Here is a 19,907-nt window from a genome sequence, read left to right on the forward strand (position 1 = left end):
AAAATCCTAATCAAGGTTGATTGCAGTCTTCTAGATAGCAAGCTTCCAGATAAAATATGGGCACATCCATCACAGCAGTATTCACCCAGGAACTCCTGCTCCAGAGTTGTACACATTCGGTAGAGTGCGCCCATAGCCAGGCTTATATCTAGATAATTGGTTTGTGTAGATTGCCAAAAGATAATATAAAAAACACCTTTGTGATTAAAGATTATGCAACAACCAACCTCAGCCAAAATTGTAATATTAGTCAGAAGTCTGCAGGTTTTTACAGTGGAGCTTTGTAGGTGACCGAGTGTGTAGAACGTTAATCAAAGGTGGTGGCTTTGACCCGTAACATCAGTGTTCCATTAGGAGGAAAGAAATTCCAGAAGCCATTAATTTGCACAAAACAGCAACTTTAATTTTTCAATTGCTCCAAAACTGCAATGCAATGGCATAAAAGGCAACTTTTACACTGAGGGAGGAAAAGCAGAAGTCCTATGATCATACATCATATTCAGGGTCGACCTTCATCTTCATAACATTAAGTGCTCAATTAACCCTGCCAAACATTTTAAATTACAACATTATGCCAAAGACTCCGTTTTAGAGTATGGACATTTAGTTTGGCACCAACGTCTCTTCCCCAACTCCTACTCATGAAAGTGCAGTACTTTCACCACTGGCAAAAAAAAAGTTTCAGTAGACAACCCCTACATCTAATTCTTTAATTTGCCATTGGCATAGTGCCATTATAAGATGCAGGACAAGCAAAAAAAAACAAAACTTGAGATCACATCAGAGCTGGAAAGTCTTCAGGATCATCGGGGTTTAAGACAAACTCGTGCGCCTAAACAAATAGAAGGGTACAAACGATGAACTTTACTAAAACGGTTGAGCCAACTGGATAGGACATTACAATGTTAGCGTGTATATATTGCTGAAATTATAAATGGGAGTCTCAGAAGTTGCTGTAATAGTTTGCTGCATGTGAATTCAGACCACAAAAACAAACTCCAGTTATTTACTAGTTTGATGTTTTCTTTCCACATTTGATAATAGGGCTATGACCTATTAAACAAATGGCTCCAAATTTTGGAGCAAGTTTCTAGTGTAAAAGCTTCAAATGTGTAAGAGGTGTAAAGGTATAGTTTAGCTTAGACCTCATCTTACAGATTGTGGCAGAAAGTTAGAAACCCAGTTGCCTTCCCATACTTACATCGTGGATTTCATGGGGAAATGCCTCGTCTCTTCTAACACGTCCACGACCTCCACCGCCACCTCTTCCCCCACGTCCTGGACGGGGGAGGCTTCCAAAGTTGATATCCAGCTGAGATGTGATATCATTGACAGGTTTGCGTAATCCATAATGGCAATTTTCATCATCCTCCTTTCTATTCTATGGATATTAAAAATTACAAGTTTATAATCCCCCATACAGAGACTACGCGTTACCAGTTCATCTAAACAAAGTTAATCCTTGGCCGATGTTGGAAAGGGGGGGGGGGGGGGGGTGATATACACAAGGTGAAGACACTAGTATTTCCAAGCAAAACACCTAAAGCAGATTTCAGAGGGGGCAACGACCACCACAGCAGTGACAAGCTACAGGGTTATTTTAGTACACAGCTTGTGGATTGAATTGGGCAGGTTTGCAGTGATGTACAGACTGGTCAAAAAAAGGTTTTGTGCAAGGGTTCATACCCCCTCAACACAAATCTTGTAAAGTAAGTTTTACATGCATACAATAAAATGATCACATTTCACCCAAGCCAGAACTGTGGAAGGTTACATAGATCGTGAAGAAGATCTCACAGGCAAATATATTTGCTAGCTGCCTGCTTGCAGAAAAGACTATTTGTTCCTACTGGAGCCTCAATGAGAGAAACTGGCGACCTGCTACACTTACAATTGGTCCTAGTGGTGCCATGTAAGCAGCACACACTCTCCAGAGGGAAGGTACAGCCTTCTGTTTTTTATTCCTTCAGCCTACTAGTAATGTAGTTAAACTTTATATGAGTACATATTCTGCAGGCAGCACATTATAGTGCAGGAGGGGGCAATTAAATTTTTCTAAACTACAGACCCTGGAGATATGTAAAACCATAACTTTGTGCGAGGTCGTGGCAGGACTGAAAAAATAAAGGTCTGCTGATAGGTAACCAGTCGGATTTCAAAATCTATATAAATCATGCAATTGCCAAAGGAGGAAAAAAAAAAAAAAAAAAAAAAAAAAAAACTTACATTCTTAAATTTTGATTTGTGGATAACAAGAGCTTTGGAAGGCATTTTAGAATCTGGTTTACGCAGATTAAGTTCAATCTTTGGTCTGCTTTGGTCCTGCATAGACTTCCATTCATCTAGTGACATCTCTCTGACATAGTCTTCAGCATCCTCTTCAGGCACTCTGGATAAAAAGAGAAAAACCCTCTCCAGCAGGTGTTGCTGCTCATCCCATCTAACGACTACTTGAGTATACCTTCAACCACACATCACACTGTTCCAGATCACCTTACCTGGCATCTTGCTCTTCCTCCATAAGATCAACAGGTTCAATGGCTTCCATGTTTTCCAAAGGCAATGGCTCAACATCACTAGAAAAGCAGAATACAAACGAGTTCTTTATACCTGCTCTTTATATAATTGATGCCGCTATTGTATACATATTCACGTATGCAACATATAACCCCAATTGGATAGCTGTTTAAAGTCCAAATATCTAACTACTTCTATACATTGAAATGCACATTTTGTAATGGGTCCACTATTTGGCTGTGTAATTGTGTACCTGTAAGCATCTTTAAATGAGCCCCAGTTGCGAGGTCCACCACCACCTCTCTTGTCTTCTGCTCTTACTCTACTAAAAGACAGAGAACATTGGTTTTTACACCAAGTAATTGGACAGCACTACAGCAAAATTTTGGCCTCACCACATCATTGAAGTTTTAGACTGCCCTGGAAGAATAATAATAACCCCCTCCCCCCCCCAAAAAAAACAAACAAACAAACAAACAAACACCAATCTAAAAACAGACTTCTAAATCAAAAGGATACCCATTCTCTAATGCCTTTTAGTGCAATAGCCACTATGTAAATAAGGTCTTACAGATCCAGTCAGCCAAGAACTGGGCACATTATACTTGCCAACATTAAGCATGCTAAAGATGCACGTTTTAGTTACACGTGACCAGTCTGACTACACATAGAAGGATTGGAGCCATATGTCTAAAGCCATGGTTATGAGTAGTTTTAGAATCAGTTCTTGTTTCCACAATATGGAGCAGAGCAGATAGTGTCAGCTCTACTACTTATCAGGGAAACAAGAACTTATGTGCATCGTATATCAATATTATGCACATATCAGGCCCCAGGAGAGTGATCAGTCTGTGGAACAGCGTTTGTCACATCCGATTACAGAATAAATGTGAAACTGGCCTTACACAGATCCAGGCTAGAGACTGGTAATCTTATATTAGTTATCCATGGCTCCATCCTTCTAAAATTATGAGCCAGCCCCTCTGTGCAATAGCTTCACAGGCTATTAATCCATCTCCCCACCCTCAGTCTGCTATAATCTGACACTGTAGGAGAATCAATAACTGTAACAGCCTGTGAAGTTGCAGTATAAAGTGGGTCTGGTAATAGCCCAAATGCCCTTCTGGATCATTAGCATAATTGTAAAATTTCTTTGAGGATAACAAATACAAGATTGCCTGGATCTATGAGCAAGTTTCCCTGGTTTATTAAGCTTGATGGTACGATTTCATTTCACATAAAAAGTATTCTTTATTGAACCATACTTACGCTCGATCACTGCCACTGTGTCTTTCATATTCCCGTTTTCCTCTTAGATTGTCATTCTCCATATCTCGTGGAAAGCCTCCTCTCCCTCTGCCTCGAAACCCACCTCTCTGGTTTGCAACCCAATTTCTTACATGCTTTTCCTTTTCAAAGCTTGAAACAAGATAGACTATTAGCTACACAGGTCAACACGCATAAAAATATATATATTTTTTTTTTATTATACAGACACTTTTTTTTTTTAAAGTTAGAAGTGAGCCTAAAGATCTTAACTATTTAACTTGACACCGGCTGTATGGTGACCAGATGCATTTTATAGACCAAACTGCCCCAGGGAGTATTCCCATCAGGGCATTTACATTTAATTTCATTTTCCATATGTAAACATTTCTTCAATTGGATGCAATTTTTAAAAATGTACCTGTGTGAAGATAATTTCTCATAGATGTAGCCATGTTGTCCCTTAGGTGGTCGTTTCAGAGGAAGTCATCTCGTTTCTCACATTTAGGCAGCAGTGGCCATATATGTGCTGTTGAGTCCTGCCTGACCTCCTGGATTCAGTGTTCATTACCACTGAGACATGCAGCAACTCCTGGACATTTTATATTAAAAAAAACTTTTGTTTCTTTGTGCAGCCACACCAGCAGAGGTGGTCGTATCCAAGGTCCAAGGACACAGTCGTTTCTAAGGGACTACATTTATAAGAAGTTTTTAAATAACATCTAATTGAGGAAATGTTTACATACGGAGATTAAAGAACCTGCATGTGAGTGCCCAGACGAGAATACCCCAAGCATTAAAGTTATCCATGACGCATCAGTCCTTGCAAGACAGCTGCACTGTACTACATGAAGTCTTCAGTGTGTAGTATGGTCCCAGGCAGATTTAGTCTCACACACAGTGTGTAACAAGCCAAGTGTTATTAGTGGCAGCCCAGCCACAATAGGGGAGATTTCTCAAAGCATCATAGTTTAGCTCTTTGCTCTGCACTGGTCTATACCTGGCACCTTATATTTGTTGATCTAATTTAATGTGCCAAAATAATTTTCTTGGCAAACTGACTTTTGCAGCTAGTTAAAGTTTCCTACAAGTCAAAAAAGTACCCAAAATGGTCTAAATACTTAGTCTGAAGTGCTTTGCAACACCTTTTTATTTTGTCACAGGAGTACATCCGAATTCTGGAGTAAGTAGTAAGATTTACCAAGGTGCCTGCAATTGCCCTGTCGGAATAAAGCTGCAGTGGAGCATCCTTCAACTCCATTAATCCCATCCCTCAGCCATATCCGCTAGTTCCATAGTTAAAAGCTTTGTGTGCATGCTGATCCACTGCTCCATTCATAAGCTGTACACATGTACCTTGGTGTTGTGATCAGTCAGGTTCTTAATAGGGAGAGCATCACCTGTTTTTTTTTTTGTTAAATCATATAACCCCAACTACAATATATTTACAGGTTTTCATTTAGTGAACACAACCCACCATAATCCTGTTCCAATAGAGTGACAGCGTAACATTTAAAGAGGACCTGTCAGGGCAATTTGCTACACCAAATCACCCACAGGTCCTTATGGATTGGTGGTTTAGTGTCCCAAATGGTCCTTTATCAAATCTTCCTAGCTTAGAGGTAATCAAGGGTCAACAGGGATTGTCGATAGTGTGCTCAATGGCTGGTACTCATCAGCATAAGGTCTTCTCACACACTGACAACAATTGAAAAAGGACCGACCAAGCCACAGACTTGGGCAGGAGAGAGTTCGCTCTCATGGCACCTTAGAAAAAGGTGTACAAGCCCATAGAAAGGCAACAGCTAACACACATCCCCAATATACCGTGGAGCCCATGGGGCCTTAAGATCCAAGTTAACAATATCCACTGACCAAAAATCGAATTAGGGGTCTGCAAAATACATGTTTCGCGAGGAAGCAGAACAGACACTGAAAACGCATGCTAAAGACAAGTTATCAATATGTGAGCCCTTAAAACCTATTTGAATAGTGGGATTTAGAGCTTAATAATTAAAAGGATACCAGAATACAGATGTGGAATGGAGCAATACCAGAAAGTGAATGATTTACTGTGACTTTAAAGAGCTGGTAAATGGAGACCTAGCTTCTGTGACTCTGCTCCCCCTCACCTCCACATAAATGTAACCTGACATCCAAGTGCGCCTTTAACAAAATCATACTATAAACCTTTATTTACAAATGGTCTTGCTGAAGGCAAAGTTTGTTAAAAGGGTAGTGAGAATTATGCTGGTTCCTTTAGGACGAGAAGAAAAAAAAAAAAATCTACATTTCAATGCCTTTCCAGCATGTCATTTTGTGACACTAATTTATGTATCTAATACAATGGAATACAAACAAGACAGGAAGAGTTTACATAAAGCTGGAAAGAAAAACACATTCAGTTATTCCGACACCTAGCACATACTTGTCAATGCTGTACTCCATGGGCTTTTCTATAATATTGGAACGGAACTCCCTGAAGGCGGTCCGACGTTCTGATCTTTCCACTTTCATTTCTGTGCCACTGTTTTCATTCTGAGTCACTTTTTGCACAGACTGTTTTGGCGCTCGCTTAGAGCCTAAAAGGGAAAAATAATAAATAAAATCTAAAGAGTTTGTAAGTATACTAGCTGTAGGATAAAATTCTGTAGATGCTAGGAGTTGCACTTGTTGACATCCCATCACCTCTTTTTTGGAGTGCTGCAATAAATTCACTACACTGACTATTGGGTTGGAAATCTGGAAGTCATGTGCACAGAGTTTTTCAGGACAAACTTGGAAATATGCAAGCTGCTTAAGTGGGCTGCCACCAGTGAATATTTTGTGATACATGACGGTGGGTGCAATAAACTTCTTGTTACCTTCTTCTATGTTACCCTCTCATTCACCCACATTGCTGCCAAGTTCGTATACAGAGGCCACCAGTGCCTGCTATGGTCCAAGACTACTTGTAGGATGTGGACGGCAGTCGTTGAGAAAGCACCATCAGCTTCTGTATACAAGACAAGACTGCAGTGACTGGCAGTGCCACAGGTGAATGAGAGCCCAGAAGGGAGAGTAAGGTTTAGCTTTACAGCCATACAGGTGATCTCTTACTTACAAGCAGTCCTATGGATGTTGGTAATTTGTTGTACTTTAGCCTACAATAATCTTGTACATAACCCAGGGACAGCCTGTATATATTTTATTCCTGGACAACACCTTCCCTGCAAGCATAGCACTTAACATGAATGCTGTGTTTGAGGGCTATGGTGACCAGGGACCAATTGCATCAGTCGCGTAACAGGACAGGATCACACTGATCGCCCAATCATGGTAAAGGCCTTGTCCTCATGGTGCTGTCCGCACATATAGGGCTCCTCCCGGGTGCTGTGCAAGGTCATGTGACCAGAGCATCTGTAGTCAATACTGTACTGTGGCCACAATTGAGTGTAATATATAAAAACCTCAAGGATATTTATGCTTTTTTGAGGAGTAAAACTGCTTGTACAAGCTTTTACTCACATCATATGCTTGTACGGACGTTAATGAGACTTCTGTTCATTACAATGTCAAAGACACTTTGCTTCATACCAACCTGGGGCTTCTGTGCTGTTTGCAATGATTGCCTTTCTGTCCTTTTGGGATTCTTTTTTGTTGCTTTTTTGGTTGGAAGCTTTTTTGGCCACTTCCTCCTCTTTTTTCTTCTTATGCTCAACTTCACTTGATGCCTGATGCAGAAAGTCTAAGGGATCAGACTCATCATCCAGAAGCTGGAAAAAGCGGTTTGCTACCGCACAGCCAAAAGCTTCCTGCATAGTGGTGGAAACAGGACTCCCTTCTAATGGTTTCATACCTCCTGCAGAGAAAATACAGATGAAATCAGAACAGGGCATCTATATATTGCTGTGGCCAGTATATGTTTACTGACACCTGCGTGTGCTACAAGCCGACACGATATCCAGAGCAGATCTAGAATGGACATACATCAGAAAATGGCAGAGCCATGTTATTCATCAAGAAATCCTCCCACAGTCTTTCCTCTAGAGCAGTGGTGGCGAACCTATGGCACGGGTGCCAGAGGTGGCACTCGGAGCCCTCTTTTTGGGCACCCAGGCCATCAATATAGCACTCTAAATAGAACTCAAAGAATCATCCTGCAGTCCCAGGCGACTCAATAAATACTGCTTTTTTAGTGATATTTTAAAGCAACACATTCTTGATTGCTTGGGACTGCAGGAAGAGTTAGAACATGTGCAAAGGGGAGGATTATCTTTAGAGCTTCTCTAGGCTTCTTCCTGTTCAGGGGGACCATAGCGTGATGCTACAACATTAGTCCAAATTTGCCCTTCTTCTTTCAACTGTTTTGTTGTCCTCAAGAGGCCAATATGATTAAAAGTGGTGGTAGAACAGGTAGCAATAAATTACTACTTAAATTGCCGTGCTGGCACTTTCCAATAAATAAGTGTGTTTTGGTTGTAGTTTGGGCACCCGGTCTCTAAAAGGTTCGCCATCACTGCTCTAGAGTCTAATGCAGTGGTGGCGAACCTATGGCACTGGTGCCAGAGGCGGCACTCAGAGGCCTTTCTGTGGGCACCCGGGCCATCACCCCAGCACACCAGACAAGACTCAAAGAATCTTCCTGCAGTTCCAAGCAACTTAAAAAATGCTGCTTTCAGTCATATTTTGATACTTATTTCCCTACTTTGGACTGTAGGAAGAGGGAGAAAACAGGGCCTAATTAACTTTGGAGGACCTCCTGCTGGCCCCACGATTTTCTCTGTGTACAGAGGGAAACTGGAAAGAAGCTAAAATGATGAAAAATTTCCATCTTTCTACTGTGTTGCTGTCCTCAGGAAGCCAATATGATTGAAGGTTGTTGAACAGGGAGCAATAAGTAACTGCTTTAATTTTTAGTTGGCATCTCGGTATAAATAAGGGGGGTTTTGTGTTGCAGTTTGGGCACTCGGCCGCTAAAAGGTTCGCCACCCCTGGTCTAATGGAATAAAGTTCAGTCTTTAACCCCTTACTGACAGGTGACGTACTATTATGCCACATGCCGGCTGCGGGTGTATGGAGAGGGAACACGGTAACACCCGTGGTCGGTGGTGGCACCAATCGCGGGTGTTAACCCTGTAAATGGCTGTCTGGTTTTAACCTATTCATTACAATGTGCAATTTGCCCATTGTAAGGTATTATGAGAAAATTCCCCATATACTGCCATTCAGTAGTATAGCAGTATATGGTAGGATCACACCACCGAGGGTTAAAGTACACCTGGGGGTCTGAAATGGTAAAAATAAATTTTTTAAAAATTTTATTCAAAAACCAAAAATTCTAATCACCCCCCCCCCCCCTCTTGTATAAGCGGGGTACTTGTGTTAGGACTTAAACTTTTGTGCATTATATGTCTCTATACGTTTGACTTATAGGCATTTTTATTTATTTTTCATTTCCCATGGGACATGAACAAGCAATCATCTGATTCTAAGAGGCAGAGGGGGAAATGCATTAATCGGCCCATGCCAGAATTACTACGCTAGTAACTTGCACCATATTTGAGGGGTTTTTTTTTAAATCAGTTTGCAGACAGCAGCTTTCAAGCAGCTCCTCCACAGTACATTGAGGGGCTCAGGTAAAGACCACCAAAAAATTAAATACTGTGGCACAGCAAACTAGACCAACTAAAAGAAGATGTAAAGCCACATTCACACGACCGTATGGGGGCCGTAAATACTTCCCCCATAGAAAGCAATGGCCACACAAAGCAATATGGTGAGAAGATAGGACATTTCCCATCTTTCCCCTGTTACTATGCCACGCGCAATGGATCACTATGGGGAGAGGAGGGGTCACCACTCAAGGCATACGTTCGTGTGAATGTAGCCTTATACTGCAACAGAGAACTGTCCATTTCTACTCTGCACAGGTCTAAAGAACAACAAATGCATTTCCATCTATAGGGGAGATTTACCTATGTAAGCTGCAGATAGATAATGGGGGAGATCAGAAGTGTCAGAGCTTTAATCTTCCCACAGCTGTTTATAAAATGAAAGCAAACCTCTGATTGGTTGCCATGTACTAGAGTTCTGCTCTGGCACTTCTGATAAATCTCCCCAAAGATCCGGTTTACAATTATGCAGAACTGATCTTTCAGTGCTAAACACAGGAGACCAGGTGCAGTACTTGCTAAAGCTTATACAGAGGCTGCTTGTGGGAGTTAACGCTTTGACACATTTTAGGGACAAATGAGTTGTATATGACCATAAAAACAGTAACCCTGAAAACTTTGTAGACCTTTGGCATTATTCACATGGCTGTCTGCGGGGATGTAAACGCGGCCACATGTACATCCCCATAGACAGCAATAGCAGCACGGCGGGGATACGGTGCCACACATGTGATCCCGCCCGCACAGCGCAAAAAGATAGAGCATGCTCTATCTTTCGGCGTGTGTGCGGCCGTGTCCCGCTATTCTCTGTGAATGTACCCTTAATCTCACTGATCACAGTAGACAGAACAAGGTTCCAGACCATGGATGAATGTTCCCTTCCATTTTAAAGGGGTTGGCCACGTTACCTGCCCACTCACTCCTCAGCTCCACCTGTCTCTTTACTCACACAAGGATGGAGCCTTTACTTTAGTGAAAGGTCCTTTGTAACAGGTTCCCTTTAATTTACTAAAATGCAAAAGTTTTGCACCGCTTTATTAATTTGTAAAGAAACATCCTGTCTTACCTCATCAAAAAATGTCTGCAAATGGAAGGTCATGTGATGTTATCTGCCCACAAACAATCGCCCTGCCAGGACCTTGTTCATGGACAGATAAGAGGAGATCACCTGAGCCTCCATCTGCTAATGTCTGGCTGATGAGACAAGCATAGTTATGCTCACAATTCACACAAAAAAAAAAAAAAAAAAAAAAAAAAAAAAGTGGTCTGACAACCCCTTTAAAGTCAGGAGTGTGTGTTTGCACCTCTGCCCTCCCATAGTAGCCACAGGTGTCCTGCACATGCAGTCACAATCATGTGACAAGTCAAGAAGTTGGGACAGCCATTTCACAAATCCACAAAAACATTTTCTAGAAAAAAAAAAAAAAAAATTGGTCAGAAAACGATTACAAACAGACAACAAAAACAAATCGGGGGCGACGTTTACAGCCTGAGAACAGCGCACTTTTGTGTAGCCCTAGTACTAGTGAGAGCTTCAGAAGGCACTTCATGTGCATTGCACTCTGTGGAGGACATAGGTGCCAGACTAGTATATAAGGCTGCATTCACACATGGCCTTTAATGGAAGGATTTCAAAAAAACACTACAAAAGATGAACTTAATGGAAGCAGCTTAAATTTAACACATGCGTTATTGCCTGCATTTTGTAAACACAAATTTTAACATCAATTTACACGCCACGTTCATTTGGAAGCGCATGGCAGGTGAGGAAAGTGCAGTGTGAACACAGCCAAAGACAGACGAGAGGGAGTTCTTGTATCCTCACACCGGGACTGTACATGAGAGAGGACAGTGAGCCTCTATCCAGCGCCCACCACGTGACTGAGGAAACCACACTGTCACCCGCTAAATACAACACAACCAACCGTTACATGCAGCCACGACTCCGGCGAGATGAGCAAGCAGCCTAAGCTGTCCCCACTCCTCAGCCTATATACACTGGAGGCACGCTGCCCGCTCCGCACACTGTCAATCACAAGTCCACTCCGCCCCACGCCTGCAGGATATCCACCCACCGCCAGCGCAGCCAATAAGATTGCAGGGAGGAAACGAGCGCAGGTATTCTGCCAGTCAGAGCATTTCTACTCCAGGTGACTGCCAATCTGTCACGTCCTGGCTCCGCCCTCCCAGTAACCGTCTGTCCAATGTGATGCCGCATTCAGCAGAGTTCATTATTGATAAGGGAAAGGCGTGTCCTACTGGCGGCACACGTGGTTGGGAGTTATGATTGTTGTTGTGTACACAGTTATGATCGTTGCCTGTAGTCACTTGGCAGGTAAGGGGGTCTCCTCAGTAGATAGATAGCCCCCCATAGACTGGGATGGGTTTATTAACCCCTCAGTAGATAGATAGTCCCCATAGACTGGGATGGGTTTATTAACCCCTCAGTAGATAGATAGCCCCCATAGACTGGGATGGGTTTATTAACCCCCTCAGTAGATAGATAGCCCCCATAGACTGGGATGGGTTTATTAACCCCCTCAGTAGATAGATAGCCCCCCATAGACTGGGATGGGTTTATTAACCCCCTCAGTAGATAGATAGTCCCCATAGACTGGGATGGGTTTATTAACCCCTCAGTAGATAGATAGTCCCCATAGACTGGGATGGGTTTATTAACCCCTCAGTAGATAGATAGCCCCCATAGACTGGGATGGGTTTATTAACCCCTCAGTAGATGGATAGACCCCATAGACTGGGATGGGTTTATTAACCCCCTCAGTAGATAGATAGCCTCCCATAGACTGGGATGGGTTTATTAACCCCTTAGTAGATAGATAGCCCCCATAGACTGGGATGGGTTTATTAACCCCTTAGTAGATAGATAGCCCCCATAGACTGGGATGGGTTTATTAACCCCTCAGTAGATGGATAGACCCCATAGACTGGGATGGGTTTATTAACCCCCTCAGTAGATAGATAGCCCTCATAGACTGGGATGGGTTTATTAACCCCTCAGTAGATAGATAGTCCCCATAGACTGGGATGGGTTTATTAACCCCTTAGTAGATAGATAGCCCCCATAGACTGGGATGGGTTTATTAACCCCCTCAGTAGATAGATAGCCCTCATAGACTGGGATGGATATATTAACCCCTCAGTAGATAGATAGTCCCCATAGACTGGGATGGGTTTATTAACCCCCTCAGTAGATAAATAGTCCCCATAGACTGGGATTAGTTTATTAACCCCTTGTAGATAGATAGCCCCCCATAGACTGGGATGGGTTTATTAACCCCTCAGTAGATGGATAGACCCCATAGACTGGGATGGGTTTATTAACCCCCTCAGTAGATAGATAGACCCCATAGACTGGGATGGGTTTATTAACCCCTCAGTAGATAGTCCCCATAGACTGGGATGGGTTTATTAACCCCTCAGTAGATAGCCCCCATAGACTGGGATGGGTTTATTAACCCCTCAGTAGATGGATAGACCCCATAGACTGGGATGGGTTTATTAACCCCCTCAGTAGATAAATAGTCCCCATAGACTGGGATTAGTTTATTAACCCCTTGTAGATAGATAGCCCCCCCCCCCATAGACTGGGATCGGTTTATTAACCCCTCAGTAGATAAAAAGCCCCCATAGACTGGGATCGGTTTATTTACCCCTCAGGGCGCGTTAACTTAAAAGTTAACATGTGTTAACATTGTGTTAACAAACTTAAACGGTTATGTAATTAGGCAAATCACCTCTCATCAGCTGTTGTATATGCGTTTCAAACGCAATGAAAACGCGACCAAAACGCAACGTGTGAACACGCCCTCATGGCGCGTTCACACGTTGCGTTTAGGTCACGTTTTCATCGCGTTTGTACCGCATTACAACAGCTGATGAGAGGTGATTTGCCTAATTACATAACCGTTTAAGTTTGTTAACACAATGTTAACACATGTTAACTTTTAAATGAGATGTAAAGTGGTTGTTTAACGTCATGAAAGCAAAAAGCTCAGCACTGAAGTCAAGCTCTCTCTGCCTTAGAAGGTCCCTTCTACTGTAATGAACATCACTAACCAGGCTTCAGGAGAACTAATTTATTAATGATCCTGGAAATAAGAGAATCAAATAAAAATAAATAGGGCATTCTGAGAAAGGGAGAAACATGATCTGGAAGGTGTTAAACTGCTTGACAACATACTGGTAGTGATTTATTAGGGGTTATTTACTAAGGGTCCGCGGCCGCACTTTAGTCGGATTTACCGACATTTTCCGGGATTGCAGGGATGTGACGGGTATTTAGCAGGAGATTGTGCTGGCTTTCATGCGACAGAAATTAAGGCCGGGCCTTCAGACGATCTGACTTATTCAGACGGAGCGCGAGATTTAACATTCAAATTGTGAGGGCATGGCTTGACTGCGGATGGAGAGAGTCGCACACTAGATCTTCTCCTGCCTGAACCCCACTCTAGCACCGCTACCCACCCAAATCTGGTGCCCCAGATCTTCCCACATGGGAGCCAAGAGAAAGGGGGGCTCCCGGACCCTTAGCCTTGGGCAGTGCCCTGTAGCCGTGCTGCAGCTGGAGGCATCGGACGGTATCTCACCGATATGGCATCTGCCTCCCGGCCCTCTATCTTGGCCAGTGATCCGACCCCGCGGCAGGAGCTGCAGGAAGCTCCAGCGAAGGAAGGAGCAATGAACACCTCACCTGTGGCGGATCCTCCTCCGATGTCCCGTGACGCCGGTGAGTCGGAGTCCGGAATAGTGGGGCAGGCTGCGCTGCTCACGCGGCCAAGATGGCGGACGGCCGCAAGGCGCGGAGCTTCACAGCACAGGCCGACTTCCCGGTGCCGCCCATCGCAGAAGCTGGACACAAGGAGGGAGGCGCGGCCGGACCAGCTGCCCTGCGGTGCTGGCATGACAGGACGGAGAGGCGCGCTTCAGTGGAGAGGACCGGCAGCCCCGGTATGTCCCCGCAGTACCATGAGGCCAAGATGGCAGACGGCCACACCATCCAAGGTACTGAGGGGCCCACACCAGGGATTCAGCCGTCACGCATCTTTCAGGTGTAGGCTCAGGTGCATCCGGCCCCACAGGTCCCAATTGAGGGGCTGCAGCTGGGAGACTCGCCAATCACCCAGGCCCTGTGAGGCCTTGCACGCCTCTCTTCCAGTACAGGCCCGTGGGCTAGTGGAGGTCCCCATGGAGGTCTCTGCTCCAGCTTTACTGCCCCTGGCTGGGCCTTCTCCCCTCTGCGTGGATGGGCCTTCGTGGGCTGAGGAAGTGGAGCTTCAGCTTGAGAGAGATGGGGGTCAGGAGGACCCATAGTGGATGGAGAGAGAGGGAGGGAAGGCGATATCATCTGCGCCCCACTCCCCGGTTCTGTGGTCGGATACATGGGAACAATGGCCGGCAATCCCCGTGGCTCACACCCCATGCCCCTCCCCCATGTCGACTGCCAAACACTCCTCGCAAACTAAGCCATACCGTGCCAACGCTTCTATTGGCCATTCTGCATCTAATACAGCCTTTTCTCAGGACAGAGTTTCTGAGCCTCGACGAGTCATGCGAATTTGGCGCTCTGGCTGAATTACGTGCCCTCAGTTCCCACCTTCATACCATTCCCACCAGGGATGATGGAAAGCTGAACTACACATGGTACAGGAGGAAGTTCAGAAGCTTGAGACCCGTGTAACAGACACTAAAGTTACCCAGAATGATCTTAGCACCCGTCTTGTGGCACAAGCTGCAACCATTGCCTCTCATTCCTTACAGCTCCATTGACCGATCAAATGGATGATGCTGAGAATAGGGGGAGACGCAACAATATCAGAGTCCGAGGTTTACCCGAATCGGTGGAGACCTCTGCGCTCCATAACACTTTACGTCAGTTGTTCAACTCCGTCCTGGAAGTACCGGAGTGGAAGTACGCCGCCTCCGGAATAATTCTCAGCCATCTAGATGCCTGAGGCCGTGCTCCTTCTTCATACTTGGACTTTTTCTGGGGGGAAATTATGTCATGGGACTTGTTCTGCAGCACTGCCAAGGCCTCTGCGAGGGTCAAACCGGAGCTTCATAATGCTACTAACGTGCCATATCAGTAGTAGATTTCTCTGGGTACACTGGTTGCCTGAAGCCCTATTACTGCCTCTTTTGTGGTTCAAATGTTTATTTTTTGATGTCCTGCATTAAGATGCCCGTTCTCTAACCTTATTGTTCTTAATACTGGATTTGGTATGTTGATTTGTTATAACTTTAATGTGAAATTTGCGTTGCTGGGTGGGGGGAGGGGGAGCCCACTGGGGATTCTGTGGCCAGCTAGTCTGTCTGCGGTATAGTAATTGTTGACTCCCCACTGTTTTGTTTTGTGTTTATTTGTTGATTTTTAGTTCATCTTTGGTTTGTCAATATCTGTTTTGGTGTTGTCCTGTCACACTCCGTCATTGTGTATTTTCCATTACCTGTTTACCCTCTACCCAACTCTTTCATTGTATTGTCTGTCAGTATGGGTCGTGTGTTGTCTTTTTCCTGGTGCAGCCAGAGATAGAAGAGCTCCAGACCTGACATCGATACTTTACGGCTTGCATCCTTAATGCTAGGGGTTTGAAAATCCCACAAATCTTGTATGACATGCCCAAACAGAGAATTAACTTCCTTTTCTTGCAGGAGACTCATTTCAGATCCACCAATGTGCCGAACATCTGAGATCGTTATTACACACGTTGGATTCATAGCGCCAACCCCGAGGCTAAACCGAAGGGAGTGTCGATTGCATTCCACAAATCACTACCACTCAAGGTCTTGGCTACTAATGAAGACGAGGAAGGCGGGTATGTTTTTGCGAAGGTAAGGGCCTTCGGGCAAGTGCTCACACTCGCCACCTGGTACCTCCCCAACAATAACCCGATCCCGAACTGCTGGGCTATGCTGGGCGCACTCTCCGGTTTTATGGAGGGACATTTAATAGTGGGGGGGCGACTTTAACTTCCCTTTAGACCCATCTGTTGACCCAACTAGGGGACAGAGCAGTATCCCACTTAACCACATCCGTGGCCTTAAGAAAGACTTACATTCCCTGCAGTTGATCGACATCTAGCAGATCTTGCACCCCCAGGATCGGGACTATTCCTATTTCTCCCTGGAGCGCGGATCCTATAGCAGAATCGTTTAGTTTTTTTTTCCATTTCGGACCCCTGGAGGTTGCTTCCCCTTCCTCTGTGGGACAGGAAATTGAGAGTATTAAAGGCACCTCCCACAACCTCGCCTCAGTGCTTTCCTGTCCCGAATAGGGTTGAGAGTAAATCCTCTCTCTCTCCTCCGGGGGGGAGGGGAGGTATGGATCTCGTACCTCTCGGGGTGCTTGTCGTCCCCAGATCTCCCTCGTCCGAGCTCCCTGGGCTCTACTTGGGGTCTCCAGCTGAGGGTTGCCCCTCGGGGTGTGCCTCGTGGCCATACGACTCCCGATGGGGTCTGCAGCGGTCGGCCCATCATCCGCATGTGTGCGCGATGCCCCACATCCGGTGACCGGAAGTGACGTCGCGGAGACCTCGGCGCAGGAAGTGGGGCAGCCTGGGAGACGGGCTGCAGCTGATGACGTCAGACGCCGGAAGGTGAGCATTTTAACGAGCGCAGTATAGTTTCACTTCTGCGCAGGTCTCCATGGAGCTGGACAGCGTGGCGGATGTGGCTGCGACGCGATCCCTAACCCTGGGCTCTGTGAGTAAAACGCTTTATGGGAATGTGGGGAATTTTTTCCCCTGTTTATTGCCATTAGTGGGGTCTCTTGTAGGTGTCTTTACTGATTAAGCACTCCCGATTTTTCTTTGGTTAACAGAAGAAAGATTGCCAAAAGAAAGAGAGAGAGAGACAAACCCAAAGAGAAGGAGCCAGATAAGGATAGGCCTAAAAAGGTTCCTTCCAAGCGTTGCCAGATTTGTAATGCTAAATTAGATGCCTTTTGTAAGAAAAGCCTATGTAAAGATTGCTTAGACAGAATCCTTAAGGAAGATGGGGTTTAGAAGACCATCTCAGGGAAGGTACCCCGAGGGAAGAAATCTTGGATTCACTGCCATTACTTAAATCTGCCACTGCTTTTTTAGCAGATGCATCAGCGGAGTCGATTCGTTTTGCTTTGAGATGCTGCCTTCTCAAATGCTACCAGAAGGGCGCTCTGGTTAAAACAGTGGTCTGGGGACATCCGCTCTAAAGCTAAACTTTGCATTTTTCAGGAGAATTCTTGTTTGGATTTGAGCTGGATGAGATTCTTGACAAAGCTGCGGATAAGAAAAAAGGTTTTCCTGAACCGAAACCTACACCAAAAAAGCATTTTTTTAGAAGTTTTAGAGCAAACAGAGACCAGGCAAAGAATAAAGGAAGATCTTCCTGGAAACAGGGTTTCTGGAATAGTTCCAGAGGAGGAAAGAATAAGTCCTTTCTCTTTAGTTCCTCAAGCAAACAAGAAAAGAAACAATGACGCCAAGGTGGGGGGAAGGTTGAAGCTATTTCTCCCCCAGGGGAAGAACATAACAAACAACAGGTGGGTGACTTCCATTATCCAGGATGGTTATCATTTAGAGTTTATGTCTTCTCCTCCTCATCGGTTTTTTCTATCCAGGCAATCCTCAAGAAGTCTGACACATCCTCTTTGGGAACAGGAGTCTACCCTGCTGAGTCTGAATGTAGTCTGTCCAGTCCCTCCAGAAAAGAAAGGTATGGGTCATTACTCTCCCCTTTTCCTAATAAGGAAGGGAATGGGTCTTACAGATTAATCATAAATCTGAAATTCTTGGGTGACATATGTCAAGTTCAAGATAGAATCAATAAAATCAACCACCCCTTTGATAAACCGCATGCATTTTTGTGTACTCTGGATCTCAAAGATGGATACTATCATGTTCCTATTCATGCAGAGTCTCAGAAGTTTTTACGTTTTGCTGTTGTTTCACCCTCAGGGGAAGAGTTCCATTTTCAATTCACAGCCTTACCCTTTGGTCTTTCTTCAGCTCCCCGAGTTTTTACCAAAGTCATGGCAGAAGTGGTCAAATACTTAAGGACCGAAGAAGTTCTAGTAGTCCCATACCTAGACGATTTCCTGCTGGTAGGAGACTCGTTAAGCCATTTAGAAAAACAAAAGAAGGTGACAATAGAAGTTCTTCAGGAGCTGGGTTGGATCATAAACTTGGAAAAGTCCGATCTTGTTCCCATCCCCATAAAAGAATTCTTGGGAGTGTCCTTGAATTCATTAACCCAAACTTCTTATCTTTCGCAGGAGAAGGTGGACAAATTACTTCAGAAGATCAAAGACTTCCAAGGGAGAAAATGCATCTCGATATGAGCGGCGATCAGTCTTCTCGTTTCCTGTATCCAGAGTGTAGCCTGGTGTCAGAACCACACAAGGCCTCTACAATCCTGTCAAAATGGGACAAAGATCACCGTCACCTGAACTTACAGCTAAAGATTCCTTCAACAGTGAAAAGATCCTTGAATTGTTGGAAGGATCTCAATCACCTACAAAGAGGTGTGAACTGGGTTCTCTGGCCAAGAGTTCAGATCCAGACGGATGCCAGCACCTCCAGTTGGGGGCTCTTCTTCCAGGGAAGTATGTTCAGGGTCGCTGGTCCCGTATAATGTCTCGGGCATCTTCGAACGAAAGGGAACTGAAGGCCGTCCTAAAAACCCTAGAATCCTGTACCAAGGATCTAAGGGGGAAGCATCTAAAGATCTTTTCTGACAATACAACTACAGTTGCATATTTAAAGAGACGATGCGGAACAAGGTCAAGGAAACTTCAGACCATTTCCCAGAGAATGTTTTCTTGGGCAGAAGAAAATGTTCTTTAAATTTCAGCAGATGCTCAGAGAACGAGGTAGCGGACTATCTCAGCAGAGCGCCTATACTCCCTCACGAATGGAGTCTGAACACCAGGGTCTTCCAAGAGATTGTCCTCAGATGGGGAAATCCCTCCATCGAACTCTTCGCATCCAGGTCAAATTCGAAAGTCGAAAGATTTTACTCCCTAAATCCGAAAGAAGTTCCTTGGGGATTGGATGCCTTCTCCCAGTCCTGGGATCAGGACCTTCTCTATGCATTCCCTCCAATTCCTCTGATCAACAGAGTTCTCCAGAAGTTATTGTCCAGCCCGGCCAAGCTGATCCTAGTCCCCTTTTGGCCGAAGAGAAGTTGGTTTCCGCTCCAACAAAAGTTGGCTCTAGACCTCCTATTCATTCTTCCCAGGACTCCAGACCTCTTACACCAGGAACCAGTCTTGCATCAGACCCCAGGGTTCCTGAATCTATCAGCCTGGATCCTGAAAGCGCCTTCCTGAACGCAAAATGACTCTCCTATAAGGTAATAAAGACTTTGAGGAATAGTAGAAAGCCTGTGACCCATGCTATCTATTTCAAGATATGGATAAAATTCTGTGCCTGGTCAAAGGACCAACCTAACCAAGATTTTCCCAATCTCTGC

At 44.7% G+C, this 19,907-nt stretch overlaps 1 protein-coding gene across 4 annotated transcripts; it reads right to left on the reverse strand.

The window, feature by feature from the left end:
- Nucleotides 1–377: 377 nt before the first annotated feature.
- Nucleotides 378–11,621, reverse strand: HABP4 (hyaluronan binding protein 4). Of its 4 annotated transcripts, none has more exons than XM_072150823.1 (9): nt 11,513–11,621; nt 7,364–7,624; nt 6,212–6,365; nt 3,787–3,936; nt 2,771–2,842; nt 2,499–2,576; nt 2,227–2,389; nt 1,202–1,381; nt 378–832 (listed from the first exon to the last, which is right to left on the reverse strand). In XM_072150823.1, exons 2-9 carry the CDS (start codon nt 7,617–7,619, stop codon nt 776–778), a joined length of 1,110 nt encoding a protein of 369 aa, XP_072006924.1. In that variant the 5' UTR covers nt 7,620–7,624; nt 11,513–11,621; the 3' UTR covers nt 378–775. The 4 variants fall into 4 exon arrangements, with proteins under 4 accessions (XP_072006924.1, XP_072006926.1, XP_072006923.1 ...); XM_072150825.1 differs by lacking the exon at nt 11,513–11,621 and adding an exon at nt 11,363–11,506 and having other exon boundaries at nt 2,771–2,839; XM_072150822.1 differs by lacking the exon at nt 11,513–11,621 and adding an exon at nt 11,363–11,506.
- Nucleotides 11,622–19,907: the final 8,286 nt, after the last annotated feature.

This window comes from Engystomops pustulosus, chromosome 1 (genome assembly GCF_040894005.1).
Source record: "Engystomops pustulosus chromosome 1, aEngPut4.maternal, whole genome shotgun sequence".
NCBI lineage: Eukaryota > Metazoa > Chordata > Amphibia > Anura > Leptodactylidae > Engystomops > Engystomops pustulosus.